The sequence below is a fragment of the Leuciscus leuciscus genome (genome assembly GCF_965113295.1).
Source record: "Leuciscus leuciscus genome assembly, chromosome: 23".
In the NCBI taxonomy this organism is placed as follows: domain Eukaryota; kingdom Metazoa; phylum Chordata; class Actinopteri; order Cypriniformes; family Leuciscidae; genus Leuciscus; species Leuciscus leuciscus.
The window spans coordinates 22965195-22983454 of record NC_138747.1 but is presented as its reverse complement, the minus strand read 5'-3'; the positions used below and the strand labels follow the sequence as shown (position 1 = coordinate 22983454).

Below are 18260 nucleotides of genomic sequence, written 5' to 3'. Positions count from 1 at the left end.
CTGAGACTCTCACCCTCACCCTTTGTCCTTATGCATTTCCTGACCAGTAAGCTCAATGTACAGCTGTGCTTTTGTCTCTATGATAATGTTAATGTATGGGCGATCTAGTCAGGCTGATTGGATCACTGTTATGCTGATGAGATCAGAGCTGCGGAAATTCTGGTAACGAGCTGACGCCTATATTGTATTTGCATACTTTGTAAAAGGAAGGTCTCCACCCCCAAAAGTCCCTCCTCCTAAAATGCCTATAAGATACCATGTAAAGTTACTTTAGATTAGATAATGTTGGAAGTACTGCAGCCACGTACAGCGGAGTTCTCAATAAAGAATAACTTCTGTTGAACGCGATCCCAACTGTCTCCTGGTCTCTGCTTCGATAAAAGAAAACTTTCCAACACCAGACACCTGGTTCTGCCTGTGTGTTAGCTTCATTTGGGATGCTAATTGCAGTTTTCAGAAGATGGTTCACACATAGAACTCCTTGTTGGGATATTGGGTTTGCCAGATTTTTCATTAAATATAAAGAATAATTTGTGTGTGTCTGATTGGTCCAGATGCTACATTAGCCAAAAATTAAAGTTCTTATTTATTTACCAATTTGCTCTGTTATTTCTCCATGGAACACAAAGGAGATATTATGTATAATATTTAGTTATTTTCCATACAATGACAGTTCCAAAAAACACCACAAAAGCTAAATAAAAGTAATACAAATATGTTGAGAATTTTCACAGACAATTTTTATAACTTTACCAGACCCGGAAATCCCAATTTTAAAATTCCAAACGGTTTTCCATTGACTGATTGACTGGAGAGAAGGACAGAGAGAATCTAACCAGAGTAATTACTGACTTCTGCTCAGAGCCTCAGACTGTGTTTGTGTGTGTGCTAAAATGTTTTATTTATTTTGGATCACATCTGGAAACTGGATCATTTATGAAATGCCATCAATATACCACATTCTCTCAGTTTTCATCTGAGTGCAAACTTTATTCCTTTATTAAATACCTTATAATTAAACTATATGGAGTCATATAGATAAATGGATAAATATAGATTGATTTACTCAAAGAATGGCAGTTAGATTAAGTGCATACTGAAGATCTGTCTTTTTATTTCTTTATATGGGGCTGTTACTAATCGAAGGCTAATTAGAACTGTCTGTGGTACTTCAAATCATTGAACTGAGATCTACAACAACATTTGAGTAACAGCCGGAGGTTTGTGTGTTACAGTCTCAAATCTTAAAGGACACAAGCTTGTCTGTGTAGCCACAGTAGACAGCTCAGCATGTTCATATTGCCTACCATTGGCACAGTGCCCTTTATTATTATATAGCTTACAATGCGATACTTGTTTAAGTTTTTCTTTTTTTTTCTTGACTCTGTAAGTTAGTGGCTAAAGTTTATTAAGCAGATCAATGTTGGGATCAGGGTAAAACAAAAAATATATATATGTTTTTCCCACCAACCAACTGGTGAATGCCCAAGTTTACCTGCCATTTGTAATCCATTATAGCCCAGTTTATGTTAAATACAATATTAGAGCCAGTTTTTGGAGTTAGACAATGTGAAGATAAAGTGAACCTACAGTGTTTTGTGTTTAATGCATGTGACCATTTATCAAACCATGCCATAGTTTCAAAGGTTTCACATACACTTGCACAATTTTCAGGGCTTTTTTTTCTCTGAAATGCTCTTGCGCAATGTACATGAGTGGCATTGTGCTGCTGAAAATCTGAACAAACAGCTTCGCATACATGCAAATCGTCAGTTCTTGTTCTGTCTGTTCATCAAGATGCAATAAAATGTGTTTTTCAAGTGTGTCTGTTGCTTGCATCTAAACAAAAGCATTTCTTGTCAGATTTCTGAGATGTCTCACAAGTCTCATACAGTCACTTAGATGAGCAAAATTACATGCCATTGCCTTCATCTGATTGTTGCCAGGGGGTAACATCCTGGTTGGGATCTTTTGGAATAATGTATAGAGCAGCAGGTGCTACCAGCCTGATCTTATGAATTGCGTCTCTATAGCACGCATTGTTTTTACTTGCATATGATAAATAAACTGCACAATAAATACAATGCATGCTATTTAGACGCATTATATGAGATCGGGTTGGTGCTACACACAGAAACAGAAGAAGGTTTGACTTTAACATATTTTGCTCTTCTGGTGTTTATAAAAGTAAATAGTATCTATCTGGTCTCTATTACTTCACTGTGACTTTTTTTTTTAAATACACTGAACTCTTATCTTAAAAGATCCTAAAAGTCTCCTAAAGATATGATCTATTTAAGATTTAAGTTTGGAAACTAGCGACTTCTGTTGACATAATGGGCCCTTATTTTAACGATAAAAGCGCATGGTCTAAAGCGCACAGCGCAAGTGCACTTAGGGCGTGTCCGAATCCACTTTTGCTAGTTTAACGACGGGAAAAATGGTTGGCGCACCTGGCGCATGGTCTAAAAGGGTTGTCCCTATTCTCTTAATGAGTAATGGGTGTGTTTTGGGCATAATGTGCATAAAAACAATCAAAGTCTCATCTCCCATTCCATTTAAAAGCCAGTTGCGCTCGCGTCATGGCAAATTTGCTACTTACAAGGCGGAATTTGCAAGCGAAAGACTGAATGCTTCTGCAGAGAGGAAACGGATCTGCTCGTGTGCGAGGTTAAAGCGCGCAAGCAGACCATCTACGGGACAAGCCGGATTCCACCATATCTAACATATGCACACAATAATAATCGTTTACATTTTAATCCTTTTTTAATATTTAGCATATTTGTGTGCTGCTGCATGACCCTGTGTGTGAAATAAGCAGAGTGTAAGCGCGTTGTGCACCCGCCTATAGGCGCATATTAATAATGCGTCCTTTAAATAACAAAAAAAATACTGCGCCATTGACTATAGACCAGGGCCCGTATTCATAAAGAATCTTAATGCAAAGAGTAGCTCCTAGTGACACAATTCTAAGAAAATTCTTAGAAATGTGGGCGTTTACTCTTAAAATTGAAGAAAAAATCCTAGTAAAGAAAAAAGTAATTCAGAAAGCATCTTAACCCTTAAAAGAGGTCTTAAGGTCAAAATTGTTAGGAGCACGGACGAGGACTTTTAAGAGGCTTAAGAGTTTCTTTAGCAGAGGAGAAAATGGCAGAAAGACGAAGAGGGAGAAGAAATGTGTTGCAGACAATGAATAACAGTGAGTTAATAAAACGCTATAGATTAGATCGTGCAGGGATTATGTTTGTGACTGATCTTATTAGAGACACGCTAACATCTCCGACACAGCACAGAAATGCCATAGCGCCAGAAATGAAAGTAATCACTACATTACGATATTTGGCAGCTGGGAAAATTCCATGTTTGATACATTAAAACCAACATTCAAACCACCACTTAAATAGCATGCCAGCAATCAGTGGAAAATAATTGGAAAGAGTGGAACAATTTGTATCATTCTAAGCCAAGCAAATACCGTATAGGAAATTAACAGCATGCATGATACATTATTACCATACCATGGTAAATAAAAATAAAAAGGATTTATATACACATATATAATGTGTGTGTGAGTGTGTGTGTGTGAGAACGGTCAAATAGGAAAAATTACGCATGTAATTTCAAAGTGAAGGCTTAGAATAGACCCTATACTTAAAATCACTTTTTTTTTTTTCTTCTTGGACAACCAACCAATCACAGTCTTCAAAAGATTGTGTCATACATAGCAACGGGGTCAACCCCGCCTCCTCACTAAGATGAAAGTTTTTGTCTTTTCCTTACTCAGAGTTGCTCTCAGATCGGTCCCGAATTGCTCTTAAGCTAAGACTCCTACGTAAAAGTTTTTAAGCTAAATTAAGAGTTTTCTGAGAGGATTCTTAGAATCTTTATGAATACGGGCCCAGGTTTGTGTTGGTCAATGGCGCAGTATTTTTTTTTTGTTGCATTTCAGTTGCCTCAAAATAGCAATGCGCCAACAATGCGCCCGAACACACCTCGTTTTCAGACCAGCAAGCCCATGGGCGCACAGATGGGCGCAAATGCATTTGCTATTTCAACAACGTGGCGCAGGACGTGAAAATGATAACGGCGTCGGGCTGAAACTAGCACAAAAAAAACTGCATTGTGCCGAGTGTATGATAGGGCCCAGAATGTTCACCAGAAACAGCTTATGCTGAAATTGGCCATCATAATGGCTCACCCACAGATGCTAATGTCAGCTAAGCCCTGATCTCTTTGTATCACATTCGCCAGCTTTCATTTTCTTTTCTGCATTATTTTATCAAAAACATGATGATTTACTGTCTTGTAAGCATTTGTATTTCCATGAGGAAATGCAAATCTAGTTTTTATTAATATCAGTACCCAGGCCTAGTGATGCCTCTCAAGGGAATTTAAATAAATACAGGGAGTGGTAAAAAGATATCTAGGGAGAAGAACGGAGCAGAACAGATGGCTGTGAGAAAGAGGAGCAGGAGGATGGGCGAGCGACATCTCACCCCTCACTCGCTCTGTTGACAGCTCCCATCCTCCACCTCCTCCCTAGTGCAAAGCGAGCTGGGTAATTTTACTTGTGTACAATCCAGCCCCAGGCGGCACTCTGTAATAAGCACGGCACAGAAGCACAGGTAAATAAATCTGTGTGATGAAGCACCACACACCACAAGGATGACAAGTAAATCCACTACTGGCTCCAAACAGCATTTCAGTATCTATATCTGCCATGATGCGCAGTTCAAATGAAGATGTTCATTTTGGGATCCAACAACAAAATGACAGAGTGGAAAAAGACTCAAATGTCCAAGCAGCTACATTTTTAACAATAAAATAAGGATGCCGGTGAGGTGTTTAACCAAGATCTTGAAAAAAAAAGTCAATCTGCTCTGTCTTTTTCCCCCAAACAATGCAAAAACGCTTCAGCAAATTTTGTAGGCAATCCTCAGTGTATATGAGAGGAATAACAGCATCTTAGAAAACTAAACACTCTGAACAACACAACAGACCTTCGTATTCAAGGACGCTTCTGCTCGCCAGGGTACCTGGGGTTTGGTGGAGGCTGGGGGCAGTGTTGGGGGATGCTCGTCGATTGCCGTGGTTACCAGAATGGGGGAGAGACGGGAAGGAGCTTCAGTGAGTGGAGCATTGTCGTAATTAGGAGGGGAGGTATAAAGATCCTCAAATGCATTCATGTCCTTCAACAAGGAGTCTAATTCTGGTTCAGGGTCATAGAGATCCCCTAAGAGAAAAAGAGAGAGAAACTATGGTTGGTTTTTAATCAAATTAGCATTTAAAGTCCAGACCTGGCAATTTTCAGAAATTTTCTTTTCTACTCCATTTAGGGCCATTTGGACACCTCAGGACTTTATTGTTTAATATAATTAATTTACATAAACTACCAGTCAAAAGTTTAGAATAATTATGATTTTTAAAAATGTTTTTGAAATAGTCTCTTATGCTCAGCAAGGGTGCATTCATTTTAACAGTAATGTTGATGAAATATTTTACAACTTAAAATAACTATTGTCTATTTATAGTATATTTATAATATATATATATAAACTCTGTCATCGAGAGAGCATTTTTAACATTTAATTCTGTGATGATGTCAAAGCTGAATTTTCAGCATCATTACTCCAGTCTTCAGTGTCACATGATCCTTCTGAAATCATTCTAATATGCTGAGTTGGTGCTCAAGAAACATTCCTTATTATTATCATTGTTGAGAACAGTTTTTGTTGCTTAATATTTTTGTCAAAACTGTGATACACTACCAAAAAGTTTTGGGAAGAGTAAGATAAAAAAATAAAAAAAATGCTTTTATTCAGCAAAGATGCATTAAATTGATCAAAAGAGACAGTAAAAACATTTATAATGTTACAAAATATTTAAATTTCAAATATCTATATTCAAAAATTATAATTTTTTTATTTATTTTTATTTTCTAAAATATCCTGCATGGAAAAAAATGTATTATTGTTTTCACAAAAATATGAAGCCTTTTCTGATGTGACACTGATCAACAAAGATCAACAAAGGACAAAAAAAGTATTTTAAATGCACATTTTCACACATTATATTTCATTAACAAGATGTTAAATTTAAGTTGACGGAAACTCTTCCATCCTCTGCAGCAGTCAAGTCATTCTCCATTCAGCATCTTCAAACAGCATGTTGCATTAGGCTATGACAGTGAGCACAAGAAAAACTTTCTTAATGATGCAACAATTTTATGCATAATCTGAACATAAAGGTCTGTGCTTTTGTTTAAAAGGACAGTATTTTACTGAAGTTTTTTTGTGATTCTGAATTGTATGGTACTCGCTATTGTATGTCTGTTAGATGAGAGCGTTAGTAGTGGACTGAATAAATCATGTCATTCATACTCACAGTAACTACAGTTTAAATCCCTGATGAACAAGGCTCAGTAAAATGTTGAATAGATGCAATACCTTAGGTGTTGCACACATACAATATCTCTAATCTTTGTGTTCTAAACTTTTTTAAATTATTGGAGCTAAGATCGTCCATGACTCAAAAAAATGATGTTGCTTTAAAGCACATCATCATGTGCTCGGAATGGGTATAAGTGCTCACCCTCAAGTTGTTCCAAACCTGTATGAATTTCTTTCTGCTGAACACAAAAGAGTGGAGGTGGGCAGCTGTTGACCTCAACTGGGGATATCGTCAGACAGTAGAAGGAATACTTCGAGGATCTCCTCAATCCCACCGACACGTCTTCCATTGAGGAAGCAGAGGCCGAGGGCTTGGAGGTGGACTCGTCCATCACCCAAGCTGAAGTCACAGAGGTAGTTAAGAAAAAGCTCCTCGGTGGCAAGGCACCGGGGGTGGATGAGATCCGCCCTGAGTACCTCAAGTCTCTGGATGTTGTGGGGCTGTCTTGGCTTACATGCCTCTGCAGCATCGCGTGGCGGTCGGGGACAGTACCTCTGGACTAGCAGACCGGAGAGTGTGTTCCAACTACAGGGGGATCACACTCCTTAGCCTCCCCGGGAAAGTCTATGCCAGGGTACTGTAAAGAAGAATTCGGCCGATAGTGGAACCTCGGATTCAGGAGGAACAGTGTGGTTTTTGTCCCGGTCGTGGAACACTGGACCAGTTCTATACCCTCTCCAGGGTGCTGGAGGGTTCATGGGAGTTTGCCCAACCAATCCAGATGTGTTTTGTGGATTTGGAGAAGGCATTCAACTGTGTCCCTCACGGCGTCCTGTGGAGGGTGCTCTGGGATTATGGGGTGCGGGGCCCTCTGCTAAGGGCCGTCCGGTCCCTGTACGACCAGAGCAGGAGCTTGGTTCGTATTGCCGGCAGTGAGTCAGACTTGTTCCCGGTGCATGTTGGACTCCGGCAGGGCTGTCCTTTGTCACCGGTTCTGTTCATAATTTTTATGGACATAATTTCTAGGCGCAGCCTAGCCTGGGTTTCCCCATGCTGCCTTGAGCGCAGCGCGATTTTATTCACGCTGCTAGTCAGCATGGATTCCATGGACCAGATTTTCGCCTCAGCTAGGGAACCAATCACAGAACGGGGAGGGAGCAGCAAGACGATGACGACATCTATGCGACACACCGAAACAGTTTGTTTATATCTATGGATCCAACATGACAGACGTAAAAATATATGCATATTTTTAGGAACACATCTACAAAAATATGCCTGTATTTCAAGTTGATAAAATAATTTAAAATCCACATCAGTTTATTTGTGCCGACGCGCCACGCCCTCCCAGGATCTATAACGTTACCTAGGCTACTTTCACTTTTAAAAATTCATCATAACCGCGCGCGCGATCTGCTTGCAGTCGTCGAGATGGATGCTGAGGAGTTGAAGAAAAGAATAGCTAGTGGAGATTGTAAAGTTGTCGACAATACGTCATCAAAAATCAAGTCCAGTGTGTGGGAGAAATTTGGAGTTATCTGAAGAAAATATTGTGAAAGGCTTTGCTGCAAACATTTTCGTTTTGGATAGCCGCAAATGTGGAACTTCATCCTTGAGGAAGCACGCAGAAACTGTGGTAACAAAGCAGTTCTATCGAACGGTATTTTTCATATTTAACACTGTTAAGTATGTGTGGTGTGCAGGGCGTGTTTGAACCCAAAATGGTCAGATGTAGGCTAGACGAAATTGCGTGGCATATAGTGTTGGAGCCGCGACTGTTCGATTGGTAAAATGTTATAAGGCTACTCAGTTTTGTGGTAACGTTAGCCATGTTCTTCATGTATCGGCCTTTTGACAGCTTCAGCTGAAGTTGTCCTTGTGTTAATTGTCGTGTAATAACTTCTGTATGACCTGGCAATAAACATTTTTGTAAGTGTGTCTATAATGTGATAGTCTAAACTGATTTTATTTCGGGTGTCGGTTCTATTTTAAGCGGGTCGGGTGCAGATTTTAATTAGTGCTGCTGTCGGAAAACGGGTCGGGTGCGGTTTTAAGCACTGCGGGTACGGGCGGGTGCGGATTTACAAAATCCGACCCGTGCAGGACTCTGGTGTACACATAAATCTCTGACCCATCGTCGTCTTCTTCGTTGAATATCTGTCGCTCTACATACATCATCTGGTATAATTGAAACGATTGGCTATGAGCTACGTACAGGCGCATTTGATAGAAATTTGTAGCGCCCAATAAACGGCTCTGGGCATTCGTAAACCACGCCTCAAATACGAGAAAATGAACATGTGGTTCCCAGACCACGTCTCAAAGAGAAAGTGGTCTGACGTTAGCCAGGCTAGGCGCAGCCAGGGGCTGGACAGTGAACGGTTTGGGGACCACAAAATTTAGTCTCTGCTTTTTGCAGATGCTGTTGTCGTGTCGGCCTCATCAGACCATAACCTTCAACGTGCACTGGGACGCTTTGCAGCCGAGTGTGAAGCGGCTGGGATGAGAATCAGCACCTCCAAGTCCGAGGCCATGGTTCTCAGTCGGAAAATGGGTGGCTTGGCCACTTCAGGTTGGTGGAGAGTTCCTGCCTCAAGTGGAGGAGTTCAAGTATCTTGGAGTCTTGTTCACGAGTGAGGAAAGGATAGAACGGGAGATTGACAGACGGATCGGTGCAGCTTTTGCAATAACTGCTGCCCCCGTGACCCGGCCCCGGATAAGCGGAAGAAGATGGATGGATGGATGGATGGATGGATGGATGGATGGATGGATGGATGGATGAACACAAAAGAAGATTTTTTGAAGTTTGTCATTAACCAACAATTGTTTTTCCATACTGTGGAAGTCAATAGCTTCTTTCGCTCTGGGTAGTTCTAGGAACTCAGTTCTAGGAACTAGCAACCAGGGTGATTTCCAGAGAACTAAATGTTCCTCTTTTATTTTCACGGCACGGTGGACATTTATTTTGACAGCACTGAGAACGTCAGAGCCTCCGAAGAAGAAGAAGAAGAAGAAGAACGTCAGAGCCTGAGCACACAGTGCTCACATTCTCCGTCTTCATCCGTTTACGATCTGTCTAACAGTCCTGTCTAATACGTTATTAGATATAACTGTTATACAAGAAATTCGTTTTTTTCGTGTGGTTGATGTCCAATGACGCTAGCTGAGCAGAAATACATAATAATGTTTCGCTAGTCCCCTCAAAGTTGCATTGGATTTTCTCCTTAGTGTAAATGTTGAGAGATCCATCTATCACTGTTTTCCATGTTCGTAGAGTTAGTTTCTGGAGTAAATACATAGGCTATATTCTGTGCGTACACGTCTTTTTTTTAAATGTCGGGTGCTGGTGATTCACATACGTTCAGCCAATCAGCGTACACTTCTATCACTGGTAGTTCCTATAGTGCTGGGTTAGACCCTACTCTGAAGTATGAGCTAATTTAGTTGCCCCAAAAGGTGTTTCCAGAACTAAAATCGTTCCTAGTTTCTGCGGTGCGAACACGCCAAAAAGCGGGTAGCCTACTTCCACCATTAGTTCTAGTAACTATGAAAAGGTTCCTCCAGTGCGAAAGCCCCAAATGTTTGGTTACCCATATTCTTCTAAATATCTTATTTTGTGTTCAGCAGAAGAAATAAATTCATACAGGTTTGGAACAACTTGAGGGTGAGTAAATTATGCCAGAATTTTCATTTTGGGTGAACTAACCATTTAATATATATTAGTATTGTAACTTGTAAGGTAAAATAAAAATGTCTGTCTTCATTTTTTGTAGTTAGCTTTAAATAATAATATATTTTATTATTCAAATAAATAAAAAAAGAAAACTGTGAATATAAAAGTGAACACAGACACTATCATAACTAAAAAAGAGCCTTCTCCTTTTTTTCTCTCTGTTCAATCTGATCACTAAAATAAGTTTTAGTTGGTTCTTGTAAAGATTGAAGCCAGTTGTGAACACCCAATGCAACTATTGCCATTGAGAGTGGTTTCTTTGTTCTTTTGCCTGGATGTTTACAAAATTATTTTAAAAAGAAAGATACAACATCAGAACCATGAACATGCGAGTATGTTGTTAAATTATTATATACATTTAATTTTTTTTTTTTTAATTAAGAAAATATTTTTTATGTCAAAGAGGATTGGCTGATAAAAAATGTTTGGGAATCCCTGCCACGGAGAAAAGAAAATCATACAAGTCTGAAGCAATATGTGACTGAGCAAATGTCAACAGAATTGTCCTTTTTGGTAACACTTTATTTCAATAGTCCACTTTAGACATTCTCATCTTCATCCCTTACATCGTCTCCTCTCTTGCTTTGCTTCTGCTTGTCCTTGGTCCTTCTTATATTTTTGTTATCCATGTAACCCTGTCTATATACCTTGTTTGTTTACTGTTTTAGTTTTTCTTTCAATGTAAACCAATTAACTGTAAAGCGTCTTTGAGTGTCATGAAAAGCGCTATAAAAAATAAATGTATTATTATTATTATTATAATAACTATAAGTAACTTTGCAACTACATGTCAACAAACTCTCATTAGAGTATTAGTAGACTGTTAGTAGACTGTTTGCTTAATATCTGCCAACATTTTATTCTGATGGTCCCCCTACAGACTATAAGTAACTTGGCAACTGCAAATCAACTTATTCTACTAACCCGAACCCTAACACCTAACCATAACCTAACAGTCTACTAATACTCTATTGAGAGTTAGTTGACATATAGTTGCAAAGTTACTTATAGTTAGTAGAATCTCTAAACTGGTCAATCGAAATAAAGTGGAACCTCATTTTTCTGTGAACAATATCTTTAACCTTTCTTTGTAGAATGTAAAATCTTAATAAGATTTCAGAATGTTCAGAAAATCTTTATTACCTTTAGTGCGACCTTTGTCTCTTTTGCCTCCCTGCTTTCTGTGCTCAGCCAGATGCCCATGGCCACGTCTTCTGCCTTTATGATTGAACTCTCCCTCTGGTGGATGATTTCCTCGCCGCATATGAGCAGGACCCCTGACTTCATCGTGAACCTCCACCCTCATACTGTCTCCAGGCCCCATCTCCAGCTTTACAGGGCTCAGGCCCTCTAGACTTGTCCCATCATCCTCCGGTCGGTCCACAGGCCTTCGAGAGAGCAGCCCAGCATTATCACTCTCTTTGCGTGACCAGTGTCTTTTTCGCTGGCTGTCGCCCAGAAGACCCATGTCAGGGTCTGGCTTGGAGTCAGTGGTGGAGGTGGAAGACCTGGTCATACTCTGTTTGGCATTTTCAGATGGGATCTCAGAGCTGTGCGAGGTGTGGGACAGTGTGATAAGGAGTAGGGCAAAGAGATGACACAAGCCCGGAGCTGCCATCTTCAAACACAGCGCCACCTGCTGGTTAGGGCACAATCAGGTCAGCTGATAGAAAACCAACAGATACATGTATATTTGCACTTTAAATAGATTTGAGTGTACACATCTTAATTATTACATATAATGAATCATTAATTCCTAAATATCATTAACTATTGGGAGGGGAGGTCGCACCACATGACGTGTAGAACTAACACTGACTTGTCATAAAGTCATCAAATTATCTGATATTGTAAGAGACTAATGGACCCTTTTCAAATGCATGACACGTTTCCGCAGTAAAGCTGGAGATCATAAATCTATCAACAATTTTAATATTTTCATTTTTAAAAAGTTGAATATACATTTATTACTCTATACTTTGTGCTTTATTACCTTTGCATAAAATCACTGAAAACAGGTTAAAAGTCCTTGCACTTTGATGCAAAAAACGCAGAAAATCGAACCCGATCCAAAAATTTCGGACGAGAACTTCGTACTCAGTGTGCAAGAACCTTAACGCTGCTGAATGAATGTATTTAATGTAACATTTGAGGGAGAGACAGAAAATTTGACATCTTTCTCTCTTCTGAAAAATGTTATCTCTCAATATTTTTCCTCTTTTAGAAAGTCATAGAAATGTTATCGTAGAGTTTGCTATTGGGAAAATGAGAACGCAAAGAAATATTTATATATTTGTTGTAATTTCTTTTCACCACAAAAAATATCATTATTATAATTTAATCATTATTTATCATAATTATAATTTGAATGAATAAATAGATTAATCATCATCATGTTGTTAACACACTTACAGACTACTCATTATATCCAATTAGACTGACAGACCACTTATAACATCCAACAATGTTTGTGTACAAGAATCCAGCCTTGGATGTTATGGCCAATATCCCCATTATAATAATGCTTATTATAACTTATCTTAGTTAGCCAAGCTTAAATTCATCAAAACTGGGGGAAAAAAGACAAATTTTTAGGGAAAAAACATTTGACTAACACATTGGCTAGAAGTTAAAATCAGGACATCTCAAACCAGAGCATCATAGTACACCCACAAACATACTTACATATTTAAATAATAGCCTTGCTTTGCTTTGCTTTGACATGAAATAAACAAGAGCTCAAAGGCAACCTAAATGTGTTGAGAAAACTTGCCAGACTAAATATCAGGTTTGGATTCCCACTAGGCCAAGAATAAGAGGATCCAAAGGAAGAATCTTTCCTCAGGTGGCATATCAAAGTCAAGCTTATGAGGAGGTTCTTACCATGCACCACACCATGCAAATCAGTGGCATGGGTCTTACTTTGATCATCCGAGGTCTCCTCTCATCCTCAGATTTTCCCCTTAGTAAATCTGGCCCCTTCACTCTGTATTTTGTCCCTGAGAGCTGCTCACGTTGCCTCAAACAGCAGGCATCTATCCCTGCATTTAAGACTGATACACATATGCTAACTTTACACCTAAGATGTCTTTATATTTCTGATTATTTGTCATATTTGAAATGATAGAGTAAGGTTATTCTTATGATGGATTCAAGTCATGTCGGAATGATTTAAGAATGTCACCAATAATTACTCGTGGGAAACTCTGGAAGTAAAGTTTGCATGCATTTTGTGCATTGTTGATGAGGAATAGCAATGAAGCTTACCAGAAAATACCATTCATTTAACCGGTTATGTGGTATCAGGCTTGTGCGATCAAACCACTTTTTTTTCTAGTGATAACAAAACTTCCTGCCTTTATTAGCAAGTGAAAAGAAGAGCACGAAATATGAAATTGCCCAAAAAGACAATTTTATTCCAAACAAAAATCACTTGATGCTAAAGATTCCACAAGTAAGACTACGTATTTAGGCCAATTCAATTTCACATTCAATGTAGAAATTGAGAAGATATATACTAGAAATGTGCCCATAGCCCTTATTTGAAAGGCATGGTTAATGACTCCAACGGATTGTAAATAATAATAATAGAAAAAAAAGTTGCTATATAGATGCAGTCACAACCAAATACACTGCATGCTGATTTCATAAGGGCTGCACTGAAAAGGTAGCTACACGTGTAGAAATATGCAAGTAAATCCTCATTTGTTAAAGGGATAGTTCACTTTGAAATTAAATTTTGGTATGTTTTAGCTTACCTCAAGGGCATCCAAGATGTAGGTGTCTTTGTTTCCGCAGTAGTTTCAATTTTGATATTTTTTAGGTCAAACCGTTCTTGTCTGTCAGTCGTATAATTCAGGTCTATGGTCACCACCTCAAAGAGCATGCACAGAGAAGTCCAAATTAAACAATTCCCCATCGTAAGTACACATTGATGTTCTAAGCTTACTGTCTCCTCTCCACCAGTAAGCTGGTGTGTGGTGGGCGTTCTGGCGCAATATGGCTGCCGTCGCATCATCCAAGTGGATGCTGCACATTGGTGGTGGTTGAGGAGATTCACCCCTTCTATGTAAAGCGCTTTGAGTGCCGAGAAAAGCGCTATATAAATGTAATGAATTATTATTATTATTATTATTATTATTATTAGACACGAAACGAGCGGTTTGTGTGAGAAAACGAACAGTATTTATATCGTTTTTACCTCTTGTACACAACCACATCCAAGTGATCTGCTTGTGCAGACTAAGCCAGAACGCACGCACACACACACCAGGAAGCGCGTGCGCCCTCAGATCACTTGGACGTGGTTGTGTACAAGAGGTAAAAACTATATAAATACTGTTCATTTTCTCACACAAACCGCTCGTTTCATGTCTTAGGACATCAATGTGTACTTACGATGTGGAATTGTTTAATTTGGACTTCTCTGTGCATGCTCTTTGAGGTGGTGACCATAGACCTGCATTATATGACTGACAGACAAGAACGGTTTGACCTAAAAATATCAAAATTGAAACTACAGCGGAAACAAAGACACCTACATCTTGGATGCCCTTGAGGTAAGCTAAAACATACCAAAACTGAATTTCAAAGTGAACTATCCCTTTAAGATGTACATATTAAGATATCCTCATTAGGCAGCCATTTTACAGTTTTGTCACCAGATCCATTTTACCTGGCACAAATGTTTTTTTTGTGGTACATTAATGAATTCAATTATACGGATAATTAAACGACGATTGGAGATTTTGGTGGCAGAGAGGTGGATCAAACAGCAGCCATTTAACTATTTATAAACATAAACAAAGAAGGTAATCTAAATCACAAGAGTAGAAATATGTAACTTGTATTTGTAACTTGTAATGTAGTTTGGCCATCTGCATGAAGACAATACTGAATCAAGGGCTGAAACAAACACAGGTCCTAAATATACAGGAAATAACAAGCCACTAAACTAGAAACAGGTGTACAGCACAATCAGTTACTATGGAAACAAATTAGTGACTAGAACAAAGGAAACCAGAAGGAAACACAGGAAACAAGAATATACAAGCACAAAGTCCATGGAACACAAACTGAAACTAAACGTAACACATAGGTCTCGCCAGGTGTTTTTTCTTTATTTTTATTTTTGAAAACGTGGAGGGAACATGCACAAATGACACTTACCCTATCACCCTATTAATTTCTTTATATGTGAAAGTTTTGAGAAAATTAAAGTACACCCATTATTCATTTGGGCTGGCTGAATATATAAAGATCCCAATCTGTACAGCATTCCATATAGTACATATTAAAGAAAAAAGCTCCAAAAATGTTTTGCCGCTTATGCATATACAACTATCATTGGAGGACATTGCTCTTCATTGCCTTGGTGACTGGAGAGCACATTAAGAAGACTTAGATTGCAGCTCCATCTCACACCATTATTGCCTTTTAATTGGTATCTCAGTGCTTTGATTTAGGTAATGAATCAAGCTCAATGAAATAAAGCAGAATTTAATGAGAGTCTGGTACAACTGGCGGTAATGAGAAGAGTTTAATATACCATGGTTTATATAACAATATGCAATACAAAATTTGTTTATAAAACACATTTAAAAACAACCGAGGCTGACCAAAGTGCTGCACTGAAAAGAATAAAACTAAGAAAATAGAAAAATAAAACTACCAAAATTAAAAAGCACACAACAATAGTAAAACAATAATCCAACCTATGATCAAGGAGTATTGAAAGCAAGAAAATAAAAGCGCGATGGCCTTAAAGCCTGGATCTAGGCATGATGAGTAAGCAGAGATCACTGGATCTCAGAGTTCTAGAAGGAGTGTAAAGACGGAGCAGATCAGTCAGGTACTGAGGGGCCAAATTATTAAGTGCGTTATAAACATATAGTAGCATTTTAAAATCAATTCTTTATTTGACAGGTAGCCAGTGCAGTGCAGATAAAATAGGAGTTACTGGCTCAAACGTAAGTGTGTGCAGTACACATGTTTATGTTTATGTTTAAGTACAAAACGTCCCAAGTACCGTCAAGTTTTGTTTACCACAGACCTAATTTTACTCAGAAATTGGAAAAAAAAAAGAAGAAGAAAAAAACCCACTATAAAAACCCATAGGAAAATCTTGAGAGAACCGCTGGCAAATTAACCCTCCGGGTTTTGACGTCACAGCTGCAGCACTCTACTGTGTTAGAAAATACCAACTACACTAAACCCTTCCCTAAACTTAACCGACAGTGTTAACAAAATAGCCTGGATGCCAGCCGAACTTAGCCCCGCCCACAACATTTTTTGGTCGGGAAGTTCAGTCTGGACTCGTTCCGTTGAGGAGCTATTATGCCCGAACAAAAATTGTTCGGACCAATCAAATTGTCAGGGCGGGCTTTATACGATGATGGACAGATGAGCAACGTAACGTAATCATCCACGTCACCAACGAGCGCTTGGGTTGAATTCGTTTACAACACAGATGACTGCCGCTGGAGAATTGTTATTTCACGAGTTCACACTTACAAATAAGTCAGATAGAATAAATGCATATTTGGCGTGCTGTCCGAGGAGAGGGCGGGCTCGGTATTCGGCCCGAACCCAAAGTGCTCCCCCCGTATTCCAGGCTGTGGAAGAACAGGCCGAGAGTGAGTGGAGGGATGCTGAAAACTGTCATGGAATGTTAGGTGAGTTGACAAAGTGAATAAATATATGCTTTCTCTCATGCTGATAGTGTAGACCAGACGGTCATTGTTTGATGACAAGTTGATTGGATTGATTATTTGAACGTGCTCCTCTCGAACTTTGTTTATAAAACATTATGTGTAGATTCCGCCATTGCGTCTGTTATAGAAGATATCGACAGCGCATTCATTTTAAAAGAGGAACAGAGAACCACGATCAAGGCATTTGTCGATCGGAAGCATGAATGAAAAACATACATCACTTACTCCGTTGCTCTGATTGGTTATAGGTCTATCCAATTGAGTGCAGAGGCATTTTCCTTCCTGGTTCGGTTGAAACACGCCCCATAATCAAAGCTCAATGGAGCAGTATCAGACTCACATTCTGACTAGAATCTGAGTATGACGACGTCAGGCTATTAACAAAAGCAAATTTAAGATAAAAATGTATTTGCTGAAGCAATCATGCCATTTTCGCTTGCTTCCACAAGTCCTTGAGCTCTTTTATCAGACTTGTGTTTCAAGTCTGATAAAGGTGAGAAGGTGAGCTTCTGAACATGTTTACTATGTCAGAAAAGCCATATGGAGCTAATTATGTAATGGAAAAGATGTTGATGTTTTACTGCCGCTGCGGTGAATTGTACTTTATGTATTGGTATGCGTTTGGTATTTTACAAAAAAATATAGGTAATTGCATGTCTTTCCAATGAGCCTATATTGCATAAAAACTTACTTTACTCTTACTTTAACGTGTCACCCTGGGGTGCTTGGTGACCTTCTGGAATATTACATGTCATGCTCTTGGATTTCTTTTTAAATTCGCTACATTCTTTGGAAATAGTTTTGATTTTTATTGGAAAACTTTTTCTTTAATCACCTTGAACAAAACTGAAAAACATTAACAAGATATAATCAATAATATTGTCATGATTCCTGTCTTGTGTTCCCCTTGTCTTGTATGGACTTTTATGTTTTGTAGTCCTTTGTAGTTTTTCTTGTTGATTAGTTCATGATTGTTCCCAGGTGTGTCTTGTTCGCCAATCTCCACTTGAGTGTATATATACCCAAGTGTTTCTCATGTTCTTTGTCTGGTGTTGTCCTTCTATGGATGTTTTGTTTGCGCTTGCCGTCAGTTTTGTTTGCGCGCTTGCCGTCAGTTTTGTTTGCGCGCTTGCCGTCAGTTTTGTTTGCGCGCTTGCCGTCAGTTTTGTTTGCACGCTTGCCGTCAGTTTTGTTTGCGCGCTTGCCGTCAGTTTTGTTTGCGCGCTTGCCATCAGTTTTGTTTGCGCTTGCCGTCAGTTTTGTTTGCGCTTGCCGTCAGTTTTGTTTGCGCTTGCCCGTGTCTGCATTTACCAGTTTTGCCTGGATTTACTTTTATTATGTTTGTTTGAATAAATGTTTGCTGCATCTGGATCCCACTCTTGTTCCTCTGAAACAGCCACCGTTATAAATATATTCAATAATTT

At 38.9% G+C, this 18260-nt stretch overlaps 1 protein-coding gene across 4 annotated transcripts in view; it reads right to left on the bottom strand.

The window, feature by feature from the left end:
• draxina (dorsal inhibitory axon guidance protein a) overlaps positions 1 to 18260 on the bottom strand; it is a 44346-nt gene that overhangs the window by 15923 nt on the left and 10163 nt on the right. For 2 of the 4 annotated variants that reach the window (XM_082156779.1, XM_082156777.1), the window contains exons 2-3: positions 11267 to 11762; positions 5001 to 5233 (exon numbers count right to left, since the gene is read on the bottom strand). In XM_082156779.1, the coding sequence (XP_082012905.1) occupies positions 5001 to 5233; positions 11267 to 11741 (708 nt within the window). In that variant the 5' untranslated portion in view covers positions 11742 to 11762. The remainder of the gene's footprint in view (positions 1 to 5000; positions 5234 to 11266; positions 11763 to 18260) is intronic. The other 2 variants (XM_082156780.1, XM_082156778.1) reach the window with 2 other exon arrangements.